Source organism: Hypanus sabinus, chromosome 21, assembly GCF_030144855.1.
Source record: "Hypanus sabinus isolate sHypSab1 chromosome 21, sHypSab1.hap1, whole genome shotgun sequence".
Classification (NCBI taxonomy): domain Eukaryota; kingdom Metazoa; phylum Chordata; class Chondrichthyes; order Myliobatiformes; family Dasyatidae; genus Hypanus; species Hypanus sabinus.
The window spans coordinates 53139255-53161200 of NC_082726.1; the positions used below are offsets into that span (position 1 = coordinate 53139255).

The window sequence follows — 21946 nt, forward strand, 5'->3', positions numbered from 1 at the left end:
GTCTTTCCTATCTGGTCCATGTTCCTTTCAACTGTTGTTGATACACCTGCCTCAATCACTTCCACTGGCAGCTCTTTCCATATGTCGACTACCCTCTGTGTGAAAACATGCCTTTGAACTTCCTGTTAAGTCTCTCCCATCTCACCCTAAACATTTATCCTCAAGTTCCTGATTCCCCAACACCAGGAAAAGACTGTGTGCATTCTTCCTATCTATAGGACTTTATACCATATGAGAATGACTGTGAGAATGTACCACGTACACGTGCAGCTGATTGAGAGTGTGGTGAATCAGCTGGGCATCCCATACACGGAGGGCTCTCTCTTTTTGGGCACAGGCTTTCGAGCGGTCATGCTCTAGTCTTGGTGGGCTCCATTCATTGCTCCCACACTGTAAGTTGCCCAGCGTGTATGGTCACTATCACAACTCAGTAAAAGAGTTTAATCACGCTACTCCGATGTCATTCTTGCTCTGTGCATGCATAACACTATCAATCTCTGTTATGAGGACAGCCACAAAACATTAAAGTCTGAAATGATGGAAGCAGACAACATTTAACATTTGGACAAAGGGGTGAACAGGCCAGGAATTGAGGAATTGGACCATACAGTTTAAATGTTCAACACAGACATTGTGAGCTAAAGGGTCTCTTGCTGTTTGTATTCAATGTTCTTGCTCTTTATATACTTGTAAAACATTTTTACACTTCCTTTGATTTCAGTAGTTAATAATCTTTTCCTTATTCCCTTGGTGGACTAGCCTGTGTGTTGATGGCATATGTGAAAGCATCTGTGAAGTATCCTTTGCTGCAGCATCAAAAGTCAAACTAAGATCACACCATTCTTTGAAAAGAAAAAAAGAAGTTGTGGATGTTGGAAATCTAAAGAAAAAGCAAAAAATTCTGGAGATGCGCAAATAGGTCAAGCAATATCCATGAGGAGAGAATCAAAGGTTGATGACCTTTCTTTATAACTGACTGTCCTTCAACAGGATTGAATAGCTGACTTGCCCTCATATTGTGACCAGAGGTTAAGGAGCAAGTTACGCATGTTTACACCTTTCAGTTGTAGAAGTGGTCTGGAGAAGATATACCCCTAATCGACACTTGGAAAGCTGCTGTGCCCCTTGAACTTGTACTCTTACAAAATAGACCTCAAAATCAAAATCTCCTCCCCTCCCTGCGTCCTTTATAGAGTTAGACTGAGCACTAACGTTCCCTCTAAATTTTTACAGCTGTGCAGGCCAACCATTGCTCTGAGCAGGAAATTTTTACACGGCACTTTATACAAAATAAAATCCCAGCTGTGCGGCAACGGCAATAGAGCATAGAGCATCAGAGCATAGTACAGCCCCTACTGCCCATGATCCTGTGCCAACCTTTTAACTGACTCGGAGATCAATCTAACCCTTCCCTCCAATGTGACCCTCCATTTCTCTATCATCCATCTGCCCATTGTTATGTTTTGTAATGCCAGATTTTCTTCTCATGGGTATTGCCTGACCTATTGTGTATCTCCAGATTTTTTGTGTGCTTTCTTCAGATTTCCAACCTCAACAACTTTTTTTGAATTGAGTTAAAAACATGGGGAGCCTGGGGATAAATGTATGTACTTCGTATTTACTTTGGTGAGGTGCTCACATATGATACGGTGGTGTAATGCTGTATGCCATTCACATAGTTCTTACATATGACCTGTAATGATTATTTTAAACAACAAAGAATGCTTAATCAAACCATTTACAGAAATATGAAATACACAGCACTCCTTCCTGCTTAACTATAAACTGCAGTTCAATATAGAATGCAACTCAAATAAGTAAAATAAGTAATAAGTAAAATTTATTATCAGAGTACATACAGTACATGTCGCCACATAAAACCCTGAGATTCTTTTTCATGAGGGCATACTTAGAAAATCTATAGAACAGTAACTGTATGCATAATCAATATGCACTGTATTACACTCGAGTCATTATATATATATATATATATATATATACTGTAAGTCCACTTTACTGAAGTGTTTCCCTCTAGAAAGGTTTGCAGTCATATTCTGTATCCTGGTCAGAGGGTATTGATCTACTTTCAGTACTGGGTTGTTCACCACAAATCCTGACAGACCCATCCTTCTTGCCTACTGGGACCACTGGCATTGCCCACAGACTTTACTCAACCTTGGAAAGAATTTCTTCAGCTTCATGCAGTCTAGCTTACTGGCTACTTTATCAGAGATGGTATCTCTCGGATGGGCTTCCTAAAACTTCAGACATCATGACCCCTGATACCTGGAACTTCCTCCACACTGCTAATGCCTTCCACAGTGAAGACTGAGGTATAATACTTATTCAGTTTAACCACCATTTCAATGTCCTCAACTACTATCTCTCCAGCATCGTTTTCCAGTGGTCTGATATCAACACTCACCTCTTTTATGCTTTTTTTTTAATCTGAGGAAGTTTTAGTATCCTCTTTAATATTATTGGCTAGCTTCCTTTCGTATATCATCCTTACCTTCTTAATGACTTTTTCCGTTGCCTTTTGTTGGCTTTTAAAAGCTTCCCAATCCTCTAACTTCCCACTAATTTTTGCTCTATTATATGCCCTCTCTTTGGCTTTTATGTTGGTTTTGTCTTCTGTTAGCCACGGTTATGTCATCTTACCTTTAGAATGCTTCAAGCTATTGCTGCTCTGCCGTTTTCCCTGCCAGTGTTCTTTTCCAATCAATTCTGGTCAACTCCTCTCTCGTGCCTCTGCAATTCCCTTTACTCTACCATCCACTTTGATACTGATTTTAACTTATCCTTCACAAATTTCAGGCTGAATTCAATCATATTATGATCATTTTCCCCTAAAGGTTCTTTTATCTTAAACTCTCTAACCAATTCCGGTTCAGTGCACAACAGCCAATCCAGATTTGCTGATCCTCTCGTGGGCTCAACCATGAGTTGCACTAAAAAGCCATCCTGTGGACATTTTAGAAACTCCCCATCTTGGGATCCAGCACCAACCTAATTTTCCCAACCTACCTGCATGTTGAAATCCCCCATGACTATTGCACATTGTTCTTTTGGGACGCTTTTTCTATTTCCCATTGTAATTTGTAGACTTCATGTGTTTGTTGGCCTATATACAGCTCCCATCGGGGTTTTATCTGTGCACTTCCTTAGCTCGATCCACAATGATTCAACATGTTCCAACACTTTTTCAGCTCTTCCCATTGATTTGATTTCATTTTTTACCGACAGATCATTGCCGCCCTCTCAGCTTTCCTGCCTGCCCTTTTGATACAATGTGTATCCTTGGACATTCAAGCTCCCAGCTCTAATCTTCTTTCAGCCACGATTCAGTGATGCCTACAACATCATACCTGCCAATCTGTAGCTGTGCTACAAGTTCATCTACCTTATTCTGTAACACCTTCAGTCCTGTATTCACTCATTTCAATTCTGTCCACCTTTTACATTGCAACTCATCCTGTTGCCTGCAATCTTGCCCTATCGTCAGCTTTTCAATGCTGGGAGACTCTGTTTGTACTTACCTCATTCTCAGCACTATAGCTCTGGGTCACATCTCCCTGCCAAATTAGATTAAACTATACTAAACAACTCCAGCCAACCTGCCCACAAGGATATTGGACCCCCTCGGATTCAGGTGTAAGCTGCCCCTTTTGTGCAGGTCGTACCATTCCAGAAGAGATCCCAGTGATCCATCAATCTGAACCCCTGCCCCCTGCACCAGTTTCTCAGCCCCACGTTCACTTACCAAATCATCCTATTCGTACCCTCACTTGCACGTGGCACAGGCAGCAATCCACAGATTACTACCCTGGAGGTCCTGCTTTTCAGCTTTCTACCTAGCTCCCTCAAATTTCTCCTCAGGAGCATCTCACCTTGTCTGACTATGTCATTGGTGCCAATATGTGTTCTAACATGCACTCACCCACACCAGCTTCCGAGGTTTTGACTCTCTAACTCCCCAGAGTATGTATAGCTGGTGTGGCCCCTTTAAAGATTCAGAACAGTCCTATTAATTGACAATCAAGTTTTGGATGCCAAGGACTAAGCATTTAAGGAACATCTGAACTGAAGTTTGGTGCTCAATCTTAAACCTACTCGTGATTTTGTCTAGTGTTTGTTTTGTGCATAGATTCTTGATACGGTTTGAAACCATGTCTTGATCCTTGCTTCAGACACACCAGCATTTGAGTCCAAATCATCCTCGTCAGGGACTCACTTCACAGTACGATCGAGTTAACATGGACTCAGCGGGGTATCGCAGCCATTCGCCAGCTGTAAGCCACTTGGGTGAAGCTGTGGGTCACTCTGCAGAGACAGTCAATCTTCCAACCCCGGAGAGATTCGATAGTGAGCTGGGTTCTTGCCACAGCTTCCTCATCCAGTGCTCATTAGTCTTTGAGCTGCAGCCATCCCAGTTCCCTTCGGACTGCAGAAGTCAGAGTTGAGGTTGCCGCCATCGCAGCAGGGAAGCAGATCGCCTGTGGGCCGATTGTCTGAAGCCACCAATGTCGGGAGAACTGTTCAGACGGCCTGGTGTTGGGAGGACTGTAGCAGCCACTCACAGATTTTAGTGTCATGCCAAGGGCAGAGATCTCCTGGGATATGAACCGACGAGAGTTGAATGCTGTTTTGGGCATGGGGCAGTGGGAAATTTCCTGGGCTCAGGACTGCCCATTGGATCAACGTACCACTGCCAGAGTTGGGTCAGTCCTTGTCTGCAACTGTCTTGGACAGCCGCCCACAAGATTCCGGGTAGATGCAGCAACAGATTGTTGTGTTGCAGGTAAAGATAGTGGATCATATAGAAGACATTAGTTTCTACATTACTGATCCTCCATTCATAACTCTGATCCTCAGGTATCCTTGGCTGTCTCAGCACAAACCCATCTGTGGTCTGCTGGGTCCAGCCTTTGTACATGGATTTGTTTTTAGCTTGGTGTTCTAAACCCCAGAATGTTGAGACAGGCAGCCAACAAGTGGACAAATTTCTACTCGGTAACCTGGGGCCTTTCGGAAACCCACCTGTGATTTGGTTTTTGTTTTCACTGATGATTCTTTGTGGACCTCCACAACTGCCAGAGTCTCAGAAGTCATCCTCAGAGGAAGGTTTGTGGGTTCATGTAGCACCCAAGCTGGTCGAGATCCCTTCCATCTACAAGGATATGGAAGAGGTCTTCAGTAAGGGAAATGTTTCAACTCTCCCACCACTTCGACCCTACGACTGTGCAACATATCTACTGCCAGCTATGTGTCCTCTACAGGGTCGATTGTACAAGCTGTCAGGCCCCAAGAGAAGTGCTATGAAGGAGTATATTAAGGAGACACTTGCCCTGGGATTCATTTGGCCCTCCACATCTCCAGCCAGTGCTGGCTTCTTCTTCGTACTGAAGAAGGATGGGAGTCTGCGGCCTTGCATTGATTATAGAGGGCTGAATCGCATAATGGTCACGAATCTTCACCCTCTTCCACTCATGAACACTGCTTTCGAGGTTCTCCAAGGGGCAAGAGTACTCTCAAAGCTGGGCTTGCAGACTGCGTACAACCTGATTCGCACATAGGAGGCTGATAAGTGGAAGATGGCATTCAATACACCAACAAGGCACAGTGAGTACCTGGTCATGCCTTTCAGCCTTGTGAACAAGCCAGCAGTTTTCCAGGCCTTTATAAATGACATGCTCCAGGATGCTCTCCATAAGTATGCCTTCATCTAATTGGAAAGCATCCTAATTCTGTTGAAGCCCATGGAGAAGCACGTCACTCACATCAGAGATATCCTTAAGAGCCTTCCTGGACTTTACATAAAGCTGGAGAAGTCTGAATTTCACATAACCACTACTTTTTTGGGCTTCATCATCTCTAATGGCACTCTCAAGATGGATCCTAGTTAGACGCAGACATTTGGAGATTGGCCACTACCATGTACTGTGAACCAGGTCCAGTGATTCCTGGGATTTGACAACTTTTATCGAAAGTTTATCAGGAACTTCAGCTCACTGACAGCTCTAACCAGGAGGTCGCTGGGCCCTTTCGTTTGGGCTCAGATGCAAAGGCTGCTTTCACAGAGCTCAAACAGTGGCTCATGATAGCTCCCATTTCATGACACCTAACCCGTATCTTCCCTTCTTCATGGAAGTGGATCCTCAGACATCAGAGTGGGTGTAGTGTTGTCTCAATAGACACCTTCAGACAATAAACTGCATCTGTGTGCGATTTTTTTTCCAGGTTACTATCCCCAGCAGAGATGAATTATGACATTGGGAATAAAGAGCTGCCCATGCTCAAGTTGGCTCTGGAGGAACGGTGTCACTGGCTCGAGGAGGGCACGAACCCTTTTATCGCATGGACGGATTCATACGAGCCTTGCTAATATTCAGGAGGCCAAGTGGTCTCTTTCCTTTAACCATCTTAATCTCATCCTGACCTATCGACGTGAGTTGAAGAACCAGAACCAGATGCCATGTCCCATCAGATCGATGAATCGAAATTGGAAAATCAGCATTTGTTCTAGCCAAGGTGATAGTGTCTAATCACTGGGGGACCGACACGCTTGTTTGCAAGCCCAGGTGGAAGAGGAGATTCATTAGAATGGCCCACCAGGTCAGCTGGTTTTCCTAGTCCTATCCAGTCTGAGGTTCTTCAGTGGGGACATGCATCAAGACTGACATCTCACCTAGGTATCACCAGGACCTTCAAGTTCATTAAGAGAAGATATCTGTAGACTGGAATGGTAAGGGAGGTCTGTCAATATGTTCTCTGGTGAATATTATGTTGGATTGCGGTCCACAGTTCACATCACATTTCTAGAGAGTATTTTGCAAACTGAATGGGGCAACAGCAAGTCTTTCCTCTGGGTCCAATGGCCAGACAAAGTGAGTGGATCAAGACATGGAATGTACCCTCAGATGCCTGGCCTCTGAAAAACCGAATGAGTAGGGAGGCTATTTGATGTGGGCAGAGGTCGCCCACAACACTTTACGGCATTCAGTACATGGGATGTCTCCTTTCAAATGCTAATTTGGGTGTTCTCTACCTTCATCCCTGAGCAGGACGCCGAGATTGGGGTTCCTGCAGCTGCAGATGTTGTCCGACGTTGCAAGGAGAGATGGACTAGGGCAAGGGAGGTTATGTTAGCTTCTGCCCGGGCTAAAACAAAGGTTAACCGCAGAAGAGAAGGAGCAGTTTTTTCATGTTTTGGGCACCAAGGACTGAGCATTTAAGGAACACCTGAAATCAAGTTTGATGTTCAATCGTAAGCCTACTTTGTCTCATTTTTATTTTGTGCTCAGATTCATGATCCAGTTTAATACCATATCTCGATCCTCGCCTCAGATACTCCAGCATTTAGGTCCAAGTCAGCCTCATCAAGGAGTCTTGTCACAAATATGTACTAAAACTTCTGGCTGTTCACCCTCCGCCTTAAGAACACCATGGACCCAATCGGAGACATCCCTGATCCTGGTAAGAAGGGAGGCTACCATCCAGGTGTCTCTATCACAGCCTCAATATCTCTTTTCTCTATTCCTCTGGCTATGGAATCTCCTATCAGCACTGCAGTCCTCTCAATCCTCTTCTCCTCTCTGCTCTTCTGAGCCACAGCACCAGACTCAGTGCCAGAGATCTGGTCACTATGGCTCCCCCTGGGAGGTTGTCCGCCCTCAATAATATCTGGTTTTACATTTATTAATGAGGGAAACGGCCTCTGCACTGCCTGTGTATCTCCCCTCTTTCTCCTGACAGTCGCCCAGTTACCTGTCTCCTGCAATCTAAGGATAACTATTTCCCTGTAGCTGGTGTCTACCACCTCCTCGTTCTCCCGCATGTATTGATGATCATCGAGCTGCAGCTTCAGTTCTTAATGCGTTCTCTCAGGAGCTGCAGCTCAGTGCACCTGGTGCAGGTGTGTTTATCTGAGAGCCTGGAGATCTCCCAGACTTCCCACATCCCGCATCCCACACACAGTACGAAACACTGCCCCAGAGCCATTCTCACTAATCTACTCTGCCATAACAGATGTGGAATGAACAAATGAGAACACAAAGAGGGAAAGAGAGAAACTTATCAGATACTTTACTTAGCCCAAGCCTGACCTCACCTTATCCTAATGAGTCAAACCCAACCTAAAGACTGACAAACTCAAAAGAATGGCCACTCAAAGAGTGGATTTTTTTCTTTGTGCTTGAGTTATTTTTATTGGCCCTTTCTAATGAGCCCTTCTTGGTGATCGGTCGCTCTCAACTCAGAGAATCTATGGTGAAGCTCTGCCTTTTAAATCTTAATCACAGTCCTGATTGAAAGGTGGTTCTTTTTACAAAACCCTGATGTTGCTTGTCCAACCCAGAGAACTCTGGATATTTTAGATCTTGAATGGGGACCTGACTGAAAGGTTGCTCTTTTTACACACCACTGTGCATCTCAAATAGCCTCTGACTGCCAAGTTCAGTTCCTGGCTTCCACATGTGGCTTAGCTATTAAGCACGGTGGAATTGTTTCTACTGACAGGAGACGGCCAAGGCGGGTTACTGGTGCCATAAAACCAATCATTTCGGCCAGATGGGGCTCATCAGCCGTGGCTGGCAGCTCATCTAGGAGAAGGAAGAGTCTGATCTCAAACCTCCACTGCCTTGCGGCTCTACCCACTCATGGGGAAGGCTTCGGGAGTAAACCCCCAAGGAAAAATCCAGAGCTGAAGTCTTTATGGCAGTCCTACATTGAGGTCAGTGCTGACTGGCAACTCCCGCAATGCCACTGGTCCCTAACTGTATCAGGTTCTGGATTCATCAGCTGTGTGGAGACATGGGCAACAGCTTGCTCTTCACATCATGCTACGCTGGCTTGCGTATCACATAACAGCTGGGACACACCTTCCATTGTCGACCCAGACCAACGGGGGGCTTCAGCAGCTCATCTTGCAGCCATTTGCTACTTAAGGTATTCAGAGGCTGTCTCTTATCATTACATGTGCATGATTATGGCTTGCTGAATTGTCACTGACAAGCCACACAATATGAATCCCCCAGTCCCAGTGCAGGTGTGGTGAAATACCTCCAATTAATCTATTACCTCAGAATGATTGTCCCTTTGAAATGAACTCCTGCAGGCTTGGCTATGACAAGCCATTTCATCTGCCTGATATTCCAACACTTTTTGGTCGCCTCAAGGCTTGAGAAAAATGGGGGGGGAAATGTGGTTTTGTCGTGGTACTTCCAGTGTGCCCAGGAACATTTGAGAAAAGTGAAATACATAAGACTGTATGTAATGCTCCCCTTTCTATCCCAGTTTCCATCCTAAATATTTGTGGTCACCAATCAAGATTTACACCTCCTAGTTTTAATTTAAGATAGCTAGCTAAATATAACACCACTACTATAAATGAATAAACTTCATTATCAGTAATGCAGTAAAAATTTTAATCATTAGTGGAATAAGTGAGAACTGAATCAGGTTTATTATCACACATACTGTATGTCATGAAATTTGCTTTTTCTCAGCAACAGTACAGTGCAGTACCTTAAAGATTCACTGTAGGTTTCAGTAAGAAATACTTTAAAAATTAATAAATAAGTAGTGCAAGAAAAGTGCAGAAAGTGAGGTAGTGTTCATGGTCCATTCAGAAATCTGATGGTGGAGGTAAAGAAGCCGTTTCTGCATCATTGAGTGTATGTCTTTCCACCTCCCTGATTATCGCAATGAGAACAGGACATGTTGTGGACGCTGAGGGTCCTTGATGATGGATGCTGCTTTTTTTCAGGAATTGTTTTTTGAAGATGTCCTTGATGGTGGGGAGGCTAGTTTCCATGATGGACTTAGTTGAGTTTACGGTCCTGTGCGGTGTTTTCTAATTCTGTGCATCAATGACAGAGATATATGAAAACATATTTTTAAAAATATTAAAAGAAGACTGAAATATCAAAAAAGGTTTAAAAATTGGTTTGTGTATTGGCACTAAATAAAATAGCAATCAAATTAATGAGCTATTATACATCTGAAATCTAACATCAGCAACATAGGAAAGCTGGAACCTGTTGAGTTGCCCAGTAATGAACACAGTATTCAACAGCCTTGCAGCCAATGAAACATCACACACAAAAGGGAGTCAAGTTGTCACAAAGGCTCCTTTCTGCAGAAATGATGTATCCTGCCTTTGGTCAAACTTGCATGGACTGATTTCAAACCGTTTGTGAGAGACTGGGAATTTGGTTAAACAACTTTCAGATCCTAATTACTGTAGTGAAATGTGTTCTTCAAATAAGAAAGGAGTGCAGATAGTGAAAAATTTTGTTACATTTTAGGGCTTCCAGCAAATATATCTCCCAACAAATTGCCAAGGGCCATTTCTGTAAATGAGACCACATTCCCTATGAAGCCTGGTGTGACAATTTATGCGGAATATCAGGCAACGTTGCCTGGGGGTTCAATGGAGCACTGTCAGCGTAGGAACTGACAAGATTTGTGTAATGCTCTCCTTGCCATTGGATGGCTGAAGAATACAAATACCATCACAATGTGGGACTTAAGCTACAAACCTAAATCAGTTTTTTTTTATTAAGGATGAGGAATTATACATCATAGTTGCAGAAAATAAATAGAAAGCATATTTCTAGATGATAGGAACTTCAGGTTTGCAAGATGTAACAGCCTATTAACATTGCAACAAGTACTGAACACAGATAAATATCTGCAGTACAACTTGAACATGAGATTTAGTCCATACCTTTGAAGTTTTCCGTCATCTGAGTCATTTTGCCAAACAAAATGTAGGACAACTTCCTCCCTCTTTTTTTCTGCAGTGTTGAGGAAGTGAGCTGAACATCTGAGCAATACAGGAAACTGAACGGATTCTGCAGATGCAGAAAATCCCAGAGTAAAACACACACAAAATGCTGGAGGAACTCAGCAGGTCAGGCAGCATCTATGGAGAGGAATAAAGGGCGGACGCTTCAGACAAAGACCCTTCATTAGGACTAGAAAGGAAGGTGCTTCTTCGCCCTTCCTTCCGTCCTGATGAAGGATCTCAGCCGGAGCACTGGATCATTATTTCTTTCCATAGATGCTGCATGAACTGCTGAGTTCCTCCAAAATTTTGTGAACAATATTGTACGTCCAGATGAAAGGTCAGCTATCCATTTCCCTCCACAGGTACTGCCTGACCCACTGAATTCCTTCAATTTTTTGTGTGTTATATCAAATTAAAATGCCTGTCTCTTAAACTTCCAGAACATTAGAAATAATTCCAGTTGCACATTGTTCTATTTGCTGCTGGCTTATATTGGTTATATTAGAGACCAAGTTGGTAGCCTGTGTTAAATAGAATACACTTGTTCTGTAATCAAACTAGATTTACTTCAAAGGGATGTTTAGTCTTTCTCTGAATTCATTTTCAATAAAGAAGTAATCTCATTCACGCTGGGCAAACATCTGTACCGAAGAAGAAGATCTCATTTCTAAATAATTTGTACAAAATAAATCTTGAGCTTGGATATGGTTGATTTAACAGTTAGAGAGGGAATGGACAATAAAAATGTGTGAGTGAGAGACATTTTCCTTCAATCAAACTTTGTGTTAATTTTATTACACCAACTGATAGAATGAAGAATAAAACGTCGACAAGTCAGGCAATGTAAAGAAAGAAAATGCCATAAGTTTGCACACAACACACAAAATACTGGAGGAACTCAATAGATCAGGCAGCATCTGTGGAGAGAAATGGAAAGTTGATGTTTCAGGTTAAGTCCCTCTGCCTGGACTGGACTAAGTTCACATTCAAAGTGCTTTACTAGTTTTGAGTGAGTTTGAATTGTAACACTGCTTAGTCCAGGTGAGTTTGGTAATTATATTCAGGTCTTTACAAATAACAAAAAGAAAACCACTCAGCAGTTCCTTGTTTAAAGTGCTGTATTGTGCACTCTGTATTAACAGGCCTCTTTCATCATCGGCTAAATTTCTGACATGTTAATTCCATCTTTCAGAAGTTCACCAGCAGTCGTCCTGTCTGAGATTTCTATTCTTCCTCTCAGACTCTTTGGGATCTCTAGCTTCTCTCCCGGTGCTTCTGCTATTAACAAAATGTAAGCATTTTTTTCTGTAGTCTTTTTTTGGCTGTCATGTCTCCAAATGCTGTTTGCTTTAAATTTCAGCCTCTGTTTTAGATGGGGCTTTAATAAGCAGTTAGTCTGTTTTGCTGTTGTTCATTGAGTTGAATGTTGGTGAAACACTTGGGTTCCGTCGGCTGCGTAAGTTTAGGGAAGACTATCTCCGGTCCTGCCAAGCATGGGAGATTGAAGTGCAAGCCCCCCCCCCCCCCACACCCCCGTTTGTGTGGATGCTGTATGATTCGTTACCCTGTTACAAATAAGTACCATGAAATAACAGTACACTGCAGACAATTAAAAGATTTAGCTTTATAATTCTCAGTTTAACTAAAGAGTTAGTAAAGAAACAGCAAAAAAAGAAAAGGGCCCATTTTAATGAACAGTCTAATGCACGCAAGTTGGAGCTCCTGGTTTCTCCTTCACCAGTCCTCCTTCGATCTCCCTGGGCTTCATCGAATCCCAGTCCCACTCCGGGTCGACTCCTATGACCTCTTCTCTCCGGTGTCTCCTCTCTTCTCCCCCAACAAAGCCCCAAGCCCAACCTTAGTGTCCCTCACCGGAGATACCTCCCCTAAATCCGGCCATCCTAATTGAATGGCACACAATTCTCCTATCTCTTACCTTCAACAGTAACCGAAACAGTACACAGAACAGAACAGCATAACAGAGAAAAAATATGAACCATGTGAACCAGGGCATTACATTGGTAAAGCACAAAACTCATTCCTTACCCCATTTGTCTGGCTGTGCTTTAACCTGCCTTGATACAGTGTTGACACACTTACTCCTGTCTTAACAGGTTATTCGAATATTTCAACATTTGGGATTGTGATATTTTGGGGTTTAATATCAAAGTCAAAGTTTCATGTACATTTATTATTGTAGTACGTATATGTCACCGTACAATATACTGCCTTGATATTCATTTACTTTTATTTAATTACCTAGTGATACAATGTGGACTATGCCCTTCCGACACTTTAAGCCACGCAGCCTCAGCAACCCTACAACCCCAAATAAATCTAACCTAATCACGGGACAATTTGCAATGACCAAATAAGTACATCTTTGGGCTGTGGGAGGAAATCAGAGCTCCTGGGGAAAACACACACATTCCATGGGGATACCAGAATTGAATCCTGAACTCCGGAACACCCCAAGATGTAATAGCATCATGTTAACTGCTATGCTACCGTGGCACCCATTTGCGGGCATTCACAGCAGAATAAAGAAATACAACAGAATCAGTGAAAAACGACACATAAAGACTGACAAACTACCAATCTGCAAAAGAACGCAAACTCTGCAAATACAAATAAATAGCACATAATATCTACATACAAACATATACACACTGAAAGTGTGTCCATAGGTTGTGGAATCAGTTCAGTGTTGAGATGAGTGAAGTTATCCACACTGGTTCAGGAGCCTGATAGCTGAGAGATATTAACTGTTCCTGAACCTGATTGTATGGCACCAAAGGCTCCTGCATCTCCTTCTTTATTGCAAGTGTGAGCAGCACGCACAGCTAATGGATAATGAAGCTGTTTTCTTATGTAGATAGGCTCAATGGTACTTTTCCTGTGATGGATTGAGTTATATCCACTGCTTTTTGTAGGCTTTTACTTGGGCTTTGAGGTTTCCATACTACCCCTTACTGGAACATTGAAATTGGAGGAGAGCTGTACTTTAGCATGTAATGTCAAACAAAACATCCTTTTGCTCTTTTGTGGACTTCAGTAATTTCCTGTTGTTCTCAAGAGGGAAGGAGTGTGCTGGCTATTTTACAAATAACTAACAACTATGGAATATCTGTTCGCAGATTAATGTTGTCAGTATCATTTATTTATGTAATTATTTGTTATTATTATTTTGTATTTGCACAGTTTGTCTTTTTCGTACATTGGTTGTTTGTTGGTCTTTATGTGTAGGTAGTCTTCTCATTGATTCCATAGTATTTCTCTGTTCTACTATAAATTCTTCTTCTTGAGCGTTATCTCCCAGTGGAGCATAAGCCATGGATGACCTTGCGGCTGGAGTCCACCAATGTTTCTGTAATCCATTGTATCCACTGTACAGGGGACTGGCCTATACAGATTCACAAGAGCCTTGTTGTCCAGCCTTACCCATCTTCATCTCTCATGAGTAAGTCTTGGAGAAGCTTCTTCTATGAACACCCCCATAAAAATGAACCTCAGTTCAGTATATGGTAACATATACAGTACGTACTTCGATAATATATTTGCATTAAACTTTGAAAATCACTATATCATGAGAGTGTGGAATGAGCGGCCAGAACATGCAAGCTCAATTTCAATGTTTAAAGAAGTTTGGATAGGTACATGGATGGTAGAGGTACGGAGAGCTATGGTCCTGGTGCAGGTCGATGGGAGTAGGCAGCTTAAATGGTTTCAACATGGATTAGATGGGCCAAAAGTCCTGTTTCTGTGCTGTACTTTTCTATGACTCTAAAACAGATTATTTAAAGAACGCTGTCATTGATGTCACGACTAGAATGCAAAGATATAATCCTATTCCTTCGGTTAATTTTATATCGGTTTTCCTAGATCCACCTACTAAATATTGCCATGATTTTTCTGTAAATGGATTGAAATTCCATTTTCCACAGTATTTTTTGCGTTTTGGGCATGTCTCCCTATTTTCCTGCTGATTACTTCATAAGGAGTTTCAAGCAAAGGAAAATGGAGTACGGGAAATGGTAGGGAAATTCAGTCACCCTTCATAATCTTGGTCTTTATCCAACGGCTTCTGTTACATGTACCAGTGTCAGGGTGCCACAGAACTTGGTTCAGCTATAGTCGAGAGATCACATCCAAAGAGATATCTACTTCACTTCATAAATGAAAGCAAAAAAGACAGCAGTTGTTATTTAGAGTCAGAGTCATATAGCAAGGATGTGCCAACTGTGTTACCTAGAGAGCTAGTCCCAACTGCCCAGATTGAACCTAAGTTCCTCCTCTCTCTGCACATACCTAGATAGCTTTTAAATTTTGCTAGTGTGTCTGCCTCAGCCTCTACTTTCCAACTACACACCAAGCCTTGCGTGAAGAAGCTTCCCCTGATGTCCTTTTTAAAATCTCTTGCCTTTGATCTTATGATCATGTTTGACACAGATAATTCTACAAGAAAAATAACATGATTATGTCATCAAGGAAGCTAGGTAGGTGGTTCCCAAGCGAGGCCCAAGATGGCAGCTGTGATGTTTTGGCATTTCATCCAGTGTTTGTTTTTTGTCTCTCTTATAATATATAATTCTTTTTTATGTATAATTCTTTGTTCTTTGTAATTGTTGAATTGTCAGCATCCTGCTTTCCCTGCTACCTGTGCCTCACCGACCCTAATCCCATCTCTCAGTGGATTTCATCACTGGCTTGCCTCCATCAGACAGAAACACTACCATTCTGGCAGTTGTGGACTGGTTCTCCAAAGCTGCTCACTTCATTGCTCTCTCCAAGCTCCCACTGGCTCGTGAAACCGCCCATTCATGGTTCAAAACATGTTCAGGCTGCACGCCATGTCTGATCGAGGACCACAGTTCTCATCTCATTTTTGGTAGTTTTTCTGTTCTCTTTTGGGAGCCACAGCCAGCATCTTCTCAGATTTCCACCCCCCAATCTAACAACTAGACTGAGAGAGTGAATCACGAGCTAGAGACAACCCTGCATTGTCTTGTCTCTTCCAGCCCCAGCTGGAATTCCCAACTGGTTTGGGCAGAGATTGTCCACAATAATCTCTAGTTGTCCTCCACTGGCCTGTCTACCTCAGAATGCCAAAAGGGATTCCAGCCAGCTCTCTTCCCTGAACACATTGACTTGGAAATCCCTGCTGCTGAACTGTTGGTTCTACGCTACAAGCGCACGTGGAGTTAGGACAGGACGTCATGTTCTACGCTCAGAAACAATATGCCTGACAGGCTGATTTGCTCTGCCTGCAGGTGAGGCCTCTCAAACCAGGGGAGTAAGAGTGGCTGGCATCTAGAGATCTTCCTTTGAAAGTTGAGTGCTGTAAGTTGGTCCCACACTACGTAGGACCATTTGTGGTGGAGAAGTCTATCAACCGAGCTTCTCGTATTCTGCACCTACCACAATTGATGAATATTCACCCAGGAGAAGTCAGTGACTGCCTCCCTACTTGCTCCAGTCACTCCTCCCCATTTGGTAGATGGTTCCCTGTTCTCTGTGTGGCTCCTCCTGGCATCACAAAGGGTGCAGGGCGGGGTCCAGTATCTCATGGATTGGGAGGGGCATGGCCCTGAAGAACATCCTTGCGTTCCAGCTCTCAACATCCTGGATTCTCTTACCCTAGACTTCCACTGGGCAAAGGACTCTGGAGGCTTGGGAGCTGCACCTAAGGAGAGGGCCCTATCACAACCACGGACTCTGCTGCGGAGTCTGAGCGCCCTCGCAGGCAGGCAGTTGAACAGGATCGGCAAATACAATTGTGCGTATGCACGTTCCAGCCAATTAGTGTTCCAATGTGGTTGTATTTAACTCCCTTCCTTTCATTTCAGTTTGGACGACTCTTGGACGAAGCACAGCGGGAGCTGTGCTCCAGGCTGGTCCTAGTCCTCATTCCAAGAAAGACAACTCCAGCTAGATTGCCACTGTAAAGGAGTGGAGTTTATTTTGTATTAAGTTACTGCTTCTGAGCTACAGTGCTGGCATTGGCTTTAGTTTGAGAGTCTTAGTTAACAGCCCTGTTGGCCTATTGTTTATTATTTTTCCTTTTGTTATGCACAGTTCTTATTAAAACTGTTCAACCCACTTCCGTGTCTCTCCACCCGCTCTTGAACCATTGCTGCACATCCTTGTCAAGAGGGAATGTGTGATTAAGCAGGAAAGGATGCAGAAAAGCTTCATAAAGTTGTTACTGGGATGGTGGACTTGTTTTATAAGGAGAGATTAGATAGACTGGGGCTGTTTTCAGTGGAGCATAGGAAGCTGAGGGATGACCTTATGGAGGTATGTGAAATTGCAGTTCTTTTCCCAAATTAGGGGAGTCTAAAGCTAGAGGTCATAGTTTAGAACGAAGAAAATAGAAATCTACAGCACATTACAGGCCTTTCGGCCCACAGTGTGGTGCCACCATGTAACCAATTCTAGAAATTGCCAAGAATTTCCCTACCACACATCCCTCTGTTTTTCTAAGCTCCACTTACCTATCTAAGAGTCTCTTAAAAGACCCTATTGTATCCACCTCCACCACCATCACCGGCAGTCTATTCCACGCACCCTCACGCTCCGTGTGAAAAGCTTACCCCTGACATCCCTCTGTACCTATTTCCAAGGACCTTAAAATTATGCCCCCTCATATCAGCCCTGGGGAGAAGCCTCTGGCTATCCACATGATTAATGCCCCTCATCATCGTTTACACCTCTGACAGCTCACCTCTCATCCTCCATTGCTCCAAAGAGAAAAGCTCAAGTTCACTCAACCTATTCTCATATGGCACACTCTCTAATCCAGGCAACATCCTTGTAAATCTCCTCTGCACTTTTTCAGTACTACCCACAGCCTTCCTGAATATTGGAATGAGTCCTGAGGAGTAAGTTTTTCACATGAATGGTGGTGGGAATTTGTAATGGGAAAGTGGTAGAGGCAGGTACAACTATAACATTTTAATGACATTCAGGCAGGAACTTGGGTAGGAAATGTTCGGGGATATACAGTATAGGTCACACAAAGGAAAATGGGACAAGGTAAGGTAGGCAATTTAGTTAGTATGGATGGCATGGTAGTGTAGTGTTCTGCACAATGTTTTACTGTACAGGCGACCCGGGTTTAATTTCTGCTGCTGCCTGTAATGAATTTGTATGTTCTTCTTGTAACTGCGGGGGTTTCCTCCGGATGCTCTGGTTTCCTCCCAAAGTCCAATGATGTACTGGCTGGTAGTTTAATTGCTCATTGTAAGTTGTCCCATAATTAGTGTAGGGTTAAACTGGGGGATTGCTGGGCAGCATGGTTCGAAGGGCCGGAAGATCTTATTTCATGCTGCGTCTCAATAAAATAAAATTAAAGATATTTTGTGCCAAAGTCCTGTTTCTGTGCTGTATAAATCTATAACTCTAATAATAAGCAAAAGTATTTAGTAGTACAGTCCAGATTACTAAAATAATATGAGAATAGTGAGCAATACCCAAATTGCTGGATGGAATTTGATTAACACATCTTCTCGTGAATGTATCAGATTCAGTCAATGAAATGTTACCAGTCAGAAAAGAGGATATATCCACCATAATGTCACCTGAGAGATCCTAAGAATGGAATGATTTCATAAAACCTAAGAGTTGACAAACGATCGGTGTGGGTTTTAAATATCAATGCGCCATATTCCTTCCTGGCCTCGATATAGTTGAACATGTTTGGTCAGAGTATAACTTCTGTCATGTCAAGTTTTGAATATTACCTTTGGCAGAAGAAGTTGGATTAGCCACATCTCAACAACATTTTAATCCACCACGACATGTTGGTTTGTTACTACCCTGCAACCATCAGGCTCCTGACCAGCATGAATAACTTCACTCACCTCAGCACTGAACCGACTCCACAACCTATAGACTCACTTTAAAGGACTTGACAACTCATGGCCTCAGTATTATGTATTTTTTTTTAATTATTGCAGTATTTGACCTCTTTTGCACATTGGATGTTTGTCAGTCTTTGAAATGTAAAGCTTTCCATTAATCCTATTGTAGTTCTTTAACTTTCTGTAAATGCCTGCAACAAAATGAATAATGTATTGTTTATGTTAAGGAAATGTTTATGGTGACGTATATGTACTTTGATAATTAATTGTCCTTTTCATTTGAGATGGAGCTGCTCACCTACAGTTCATTTTTTAAATTGTTGCATTTAGATTTTTAGTCAATAATTATAACTTGTGCTTACAACAAAAATAAACACATATATATTTCCATAAACTTGAGCAGCGCAAAGTTAAATTGGGTGTGAATAAGATATTGTATCATGGATCGAGCAAAATTGTTACAGTCTTAAGTAATAAAGGTCACAGAATTGCCATCAAAGTTATTTTTTCCTCACAGTGATGATAAGTCATCAAGATTATATTGTTCAGTCCAAAATGTTCTCATGTATATTTACAAGATAATTGGTGAAAAATTGGAGAAAGATACATGGTCATTAGTGTGACTGAGTACAGTGGAAAAAGAGTGAAGAATCTACATTCAGAGATCACACTCAAGAATTCTGTTCTGCATTAAGAAGAATATCAGTTTATGACAATAGTACACTCAGCAAGAATGGGATGAGCTCAGATCACAAAATTACTGAGATTGACTTTATGGTTTTAAGTTGTATTTAACTATCCTCAACTCACTGTAATTTCTTCGGACAAATTACAGTGCATTGATGCTTTTGGGTGAAAATCCTGATATTTATGATTCCTCTGCACTTTAAGTAGATTCTGTTTACTGACAAGTTCTCTTTACATCAGTTTGCTATCTGCATCGATCTCATTGGATGATGTATTGCTGCCATTATAATCTCACCAAGGAAAGACATAAGCAGCCAGTGGTGTGGTGGCATTAGCATCAGCCTTCAGGAGAGTGATCCCGAGTTCAAATCTGACCGGCTCCTTGCACTTTTTCCATATGTGCTGGGTTGAGTGTTGAGCTAGCAACATGGCCCCATAAAAAATAGACGAAATGCTAAAGAAATGGCAAGGTTGCCACCTGTTGCACCAAAAGATGAGGCAAGGAACAGCAACAAGAAAGACATACGATTTCTGTTCCATAGTATCAGTGTGCCCCAATGCTCTTGGCTGGCAATTAGGTGTTTTTGAAGTGTAGTGTTATTGTTAGACAGTCTTTTTTCACATATATGGGGTTCCTTGTTTTGTGCCTGCCTGTTAGGAGATGAATTTTAAGGTTGTATAATGTATACATACTTTAATAATAAAATGTACTTTGAAAATTGAATTTTGATTTTAACCGTAGAAATTGTAGCTGGAAGAAGCAAAATATGAGCATCATAAAAAAGGTGACAATGCTGCTTTTCCATTGTAATATTGGTGGAAGTGTAGATATAAGAGATCAAGTTTTGCACTACAAATGGACAGGTGATTGGGGAGAAATGCCTTTAAAAGAAAACAGGAGAAAGAGGGACAATGCTGTTTTTTCAAATAGGTTAAATCTTCTGCATCTAATCGAGTAATTTTGATGAGGACTCAATGTTAAAAGGAAACTTATTATCAAAGTACATATATGCCACCATACACTGCCTTGAGATTCATTTCCTTCCAGGTATTTATAAGAAAATAAAGAAATACAATGGGATTTATTAAAAAATACTTAACAAAGACTGACAAACTTTCAATGCGCAAAAGAGGACAAATCAGGCAAATAATAAATAAATAAGTGAATGAATAATATTGAATACGTGAGTTGTAGAGTCCTGGAAAGTGAGTCTACAGGTTGTGGAATCAGCTCAGAGTTGAGGTGAGTGAAGTTATCCACACTGGTTCAGGAACGTGATGGTCATGGGCAATAACTGCTAATGAACCTGATGGTGTATGATTATTGTTTTAATTTAACTGAGTTATTTGAGCAAAGCACGTATCTATAAATGGCAAAGAAATACATGTTAATAATGCTACAGAAGTTATTTTGTTCCCCTGAGAACATACAGTGACAATGCAGCACTCCCTTAGGACTTCACCTGAGTGTTGCATCAGGATTTGAGTTCATATATCTGATGATCCAACGGGAAGTGGACGCTTCTGAGTTACAATTGGCACTTCTGAAACAGCATTGCAAATAAAATGTTAAGAACTTAACTTTGGAAAGTTGTATACTGTATGCAGAGACATTGAAAGCCCAAATTTAATCCTGCCTAGCTCACTGGTGCACACACAACTGTAACTTAATTCTACACCTCATCCACAACTATCCAGCTGACAGGAAAGTGAAGGCTAAAACAGCAAATATCAACAAATCTCCAATTGGAAAAGATATTCTAAAGTTCAAAGTAAATTTATTATCAAAGCACATGTATGTCACCATATACAGCCCTGCGATTCATTTTCCTGCGAGCGTACTTAAATTTAAGAGAGCAATCACTATAACAGAATCAATGAAAGATCAGAGTGCATAAGATAACAAACTGAACACATGCAAATATAAATAACAAGATCAAGAGTCCTTAATGTGAGATCATTAGTTGTAGGAACATCTCCATTAATGGGTAGGTGAGTGTAGCTCATAGAATCATAGAAATCTACAGCGCATTACAGGCCCTTCGGCCCACAATGTTGTGCCAACCATGTAACCTACTCTCGAAAATGCCTAGAATTACCCTACCACATAGCCCTCTATTTTTCTAAAAAGTTATTTTCGAATAGTAATTTTGAATAATTGTTCAGGATCCTGATGGTTGTGGGCAGTAATGTTCTTGAGTCTGGTGGTGTGAATCTCAAGACTCTTTTACTTTCTACCTGCTGGAAGCAGCCAGAAGTGAGCATGAGCTGGGAGGAGGTGATCTCTGTTGCTGGATGCTGCTTTCCTATGACACTGTTTCATGCAGATGTGCTCAATGATTGAAAGGGCTTTACCCGTGATTGGGCTGATTGTAAGGTTTTCAATTCAAAGGCGTTTGTGATTCCATACCAGGCCATGATGCAGCCAGTCAATACACTCTCCACGACACAGCTACTGCATATAAGTCTGCTTTGCTGGATGTGATTTCATCCACATGGAGGAAACTTTCAAGTTTTTATCATAATTTTTTGTAAGCACAAGACAATGAGAAGTAGGAAATGATTGAGCTGAAGGATGTTGTGTTCCATTTGTTTAAGCACCATC

General features: G+C 42.0%; 1 protein-coding gene across 4 annotated transcripts in view; it reads left to right on the forward strand.

Moving 5' to 3' along the window:
- The window catches only part of lrmda (leucine rich melanocyte differentiation associated), a 1063446-nt gene that overhangs the window by 964010 nt on the left and 77490 nt on the right, over positions 1–21946 (forward strand). For 2 of the 4 annotated variants that reach the window (XM_059946545.1, XM_059946547.1), the window contains one exon: positions 11985–12083. The exons of the other annotated variants lie outside the window; for them this stretch is intronic. In XM_059946545.1, coding sequence (XP_059802528.1) covers positions 11985–12083 — 99 coding nt within the window. The remainder of the gene's footprint in view (positions 1–11984; positions 12084–21946) is intronic. 4 annotated transcript variants of the gene reach the window in all.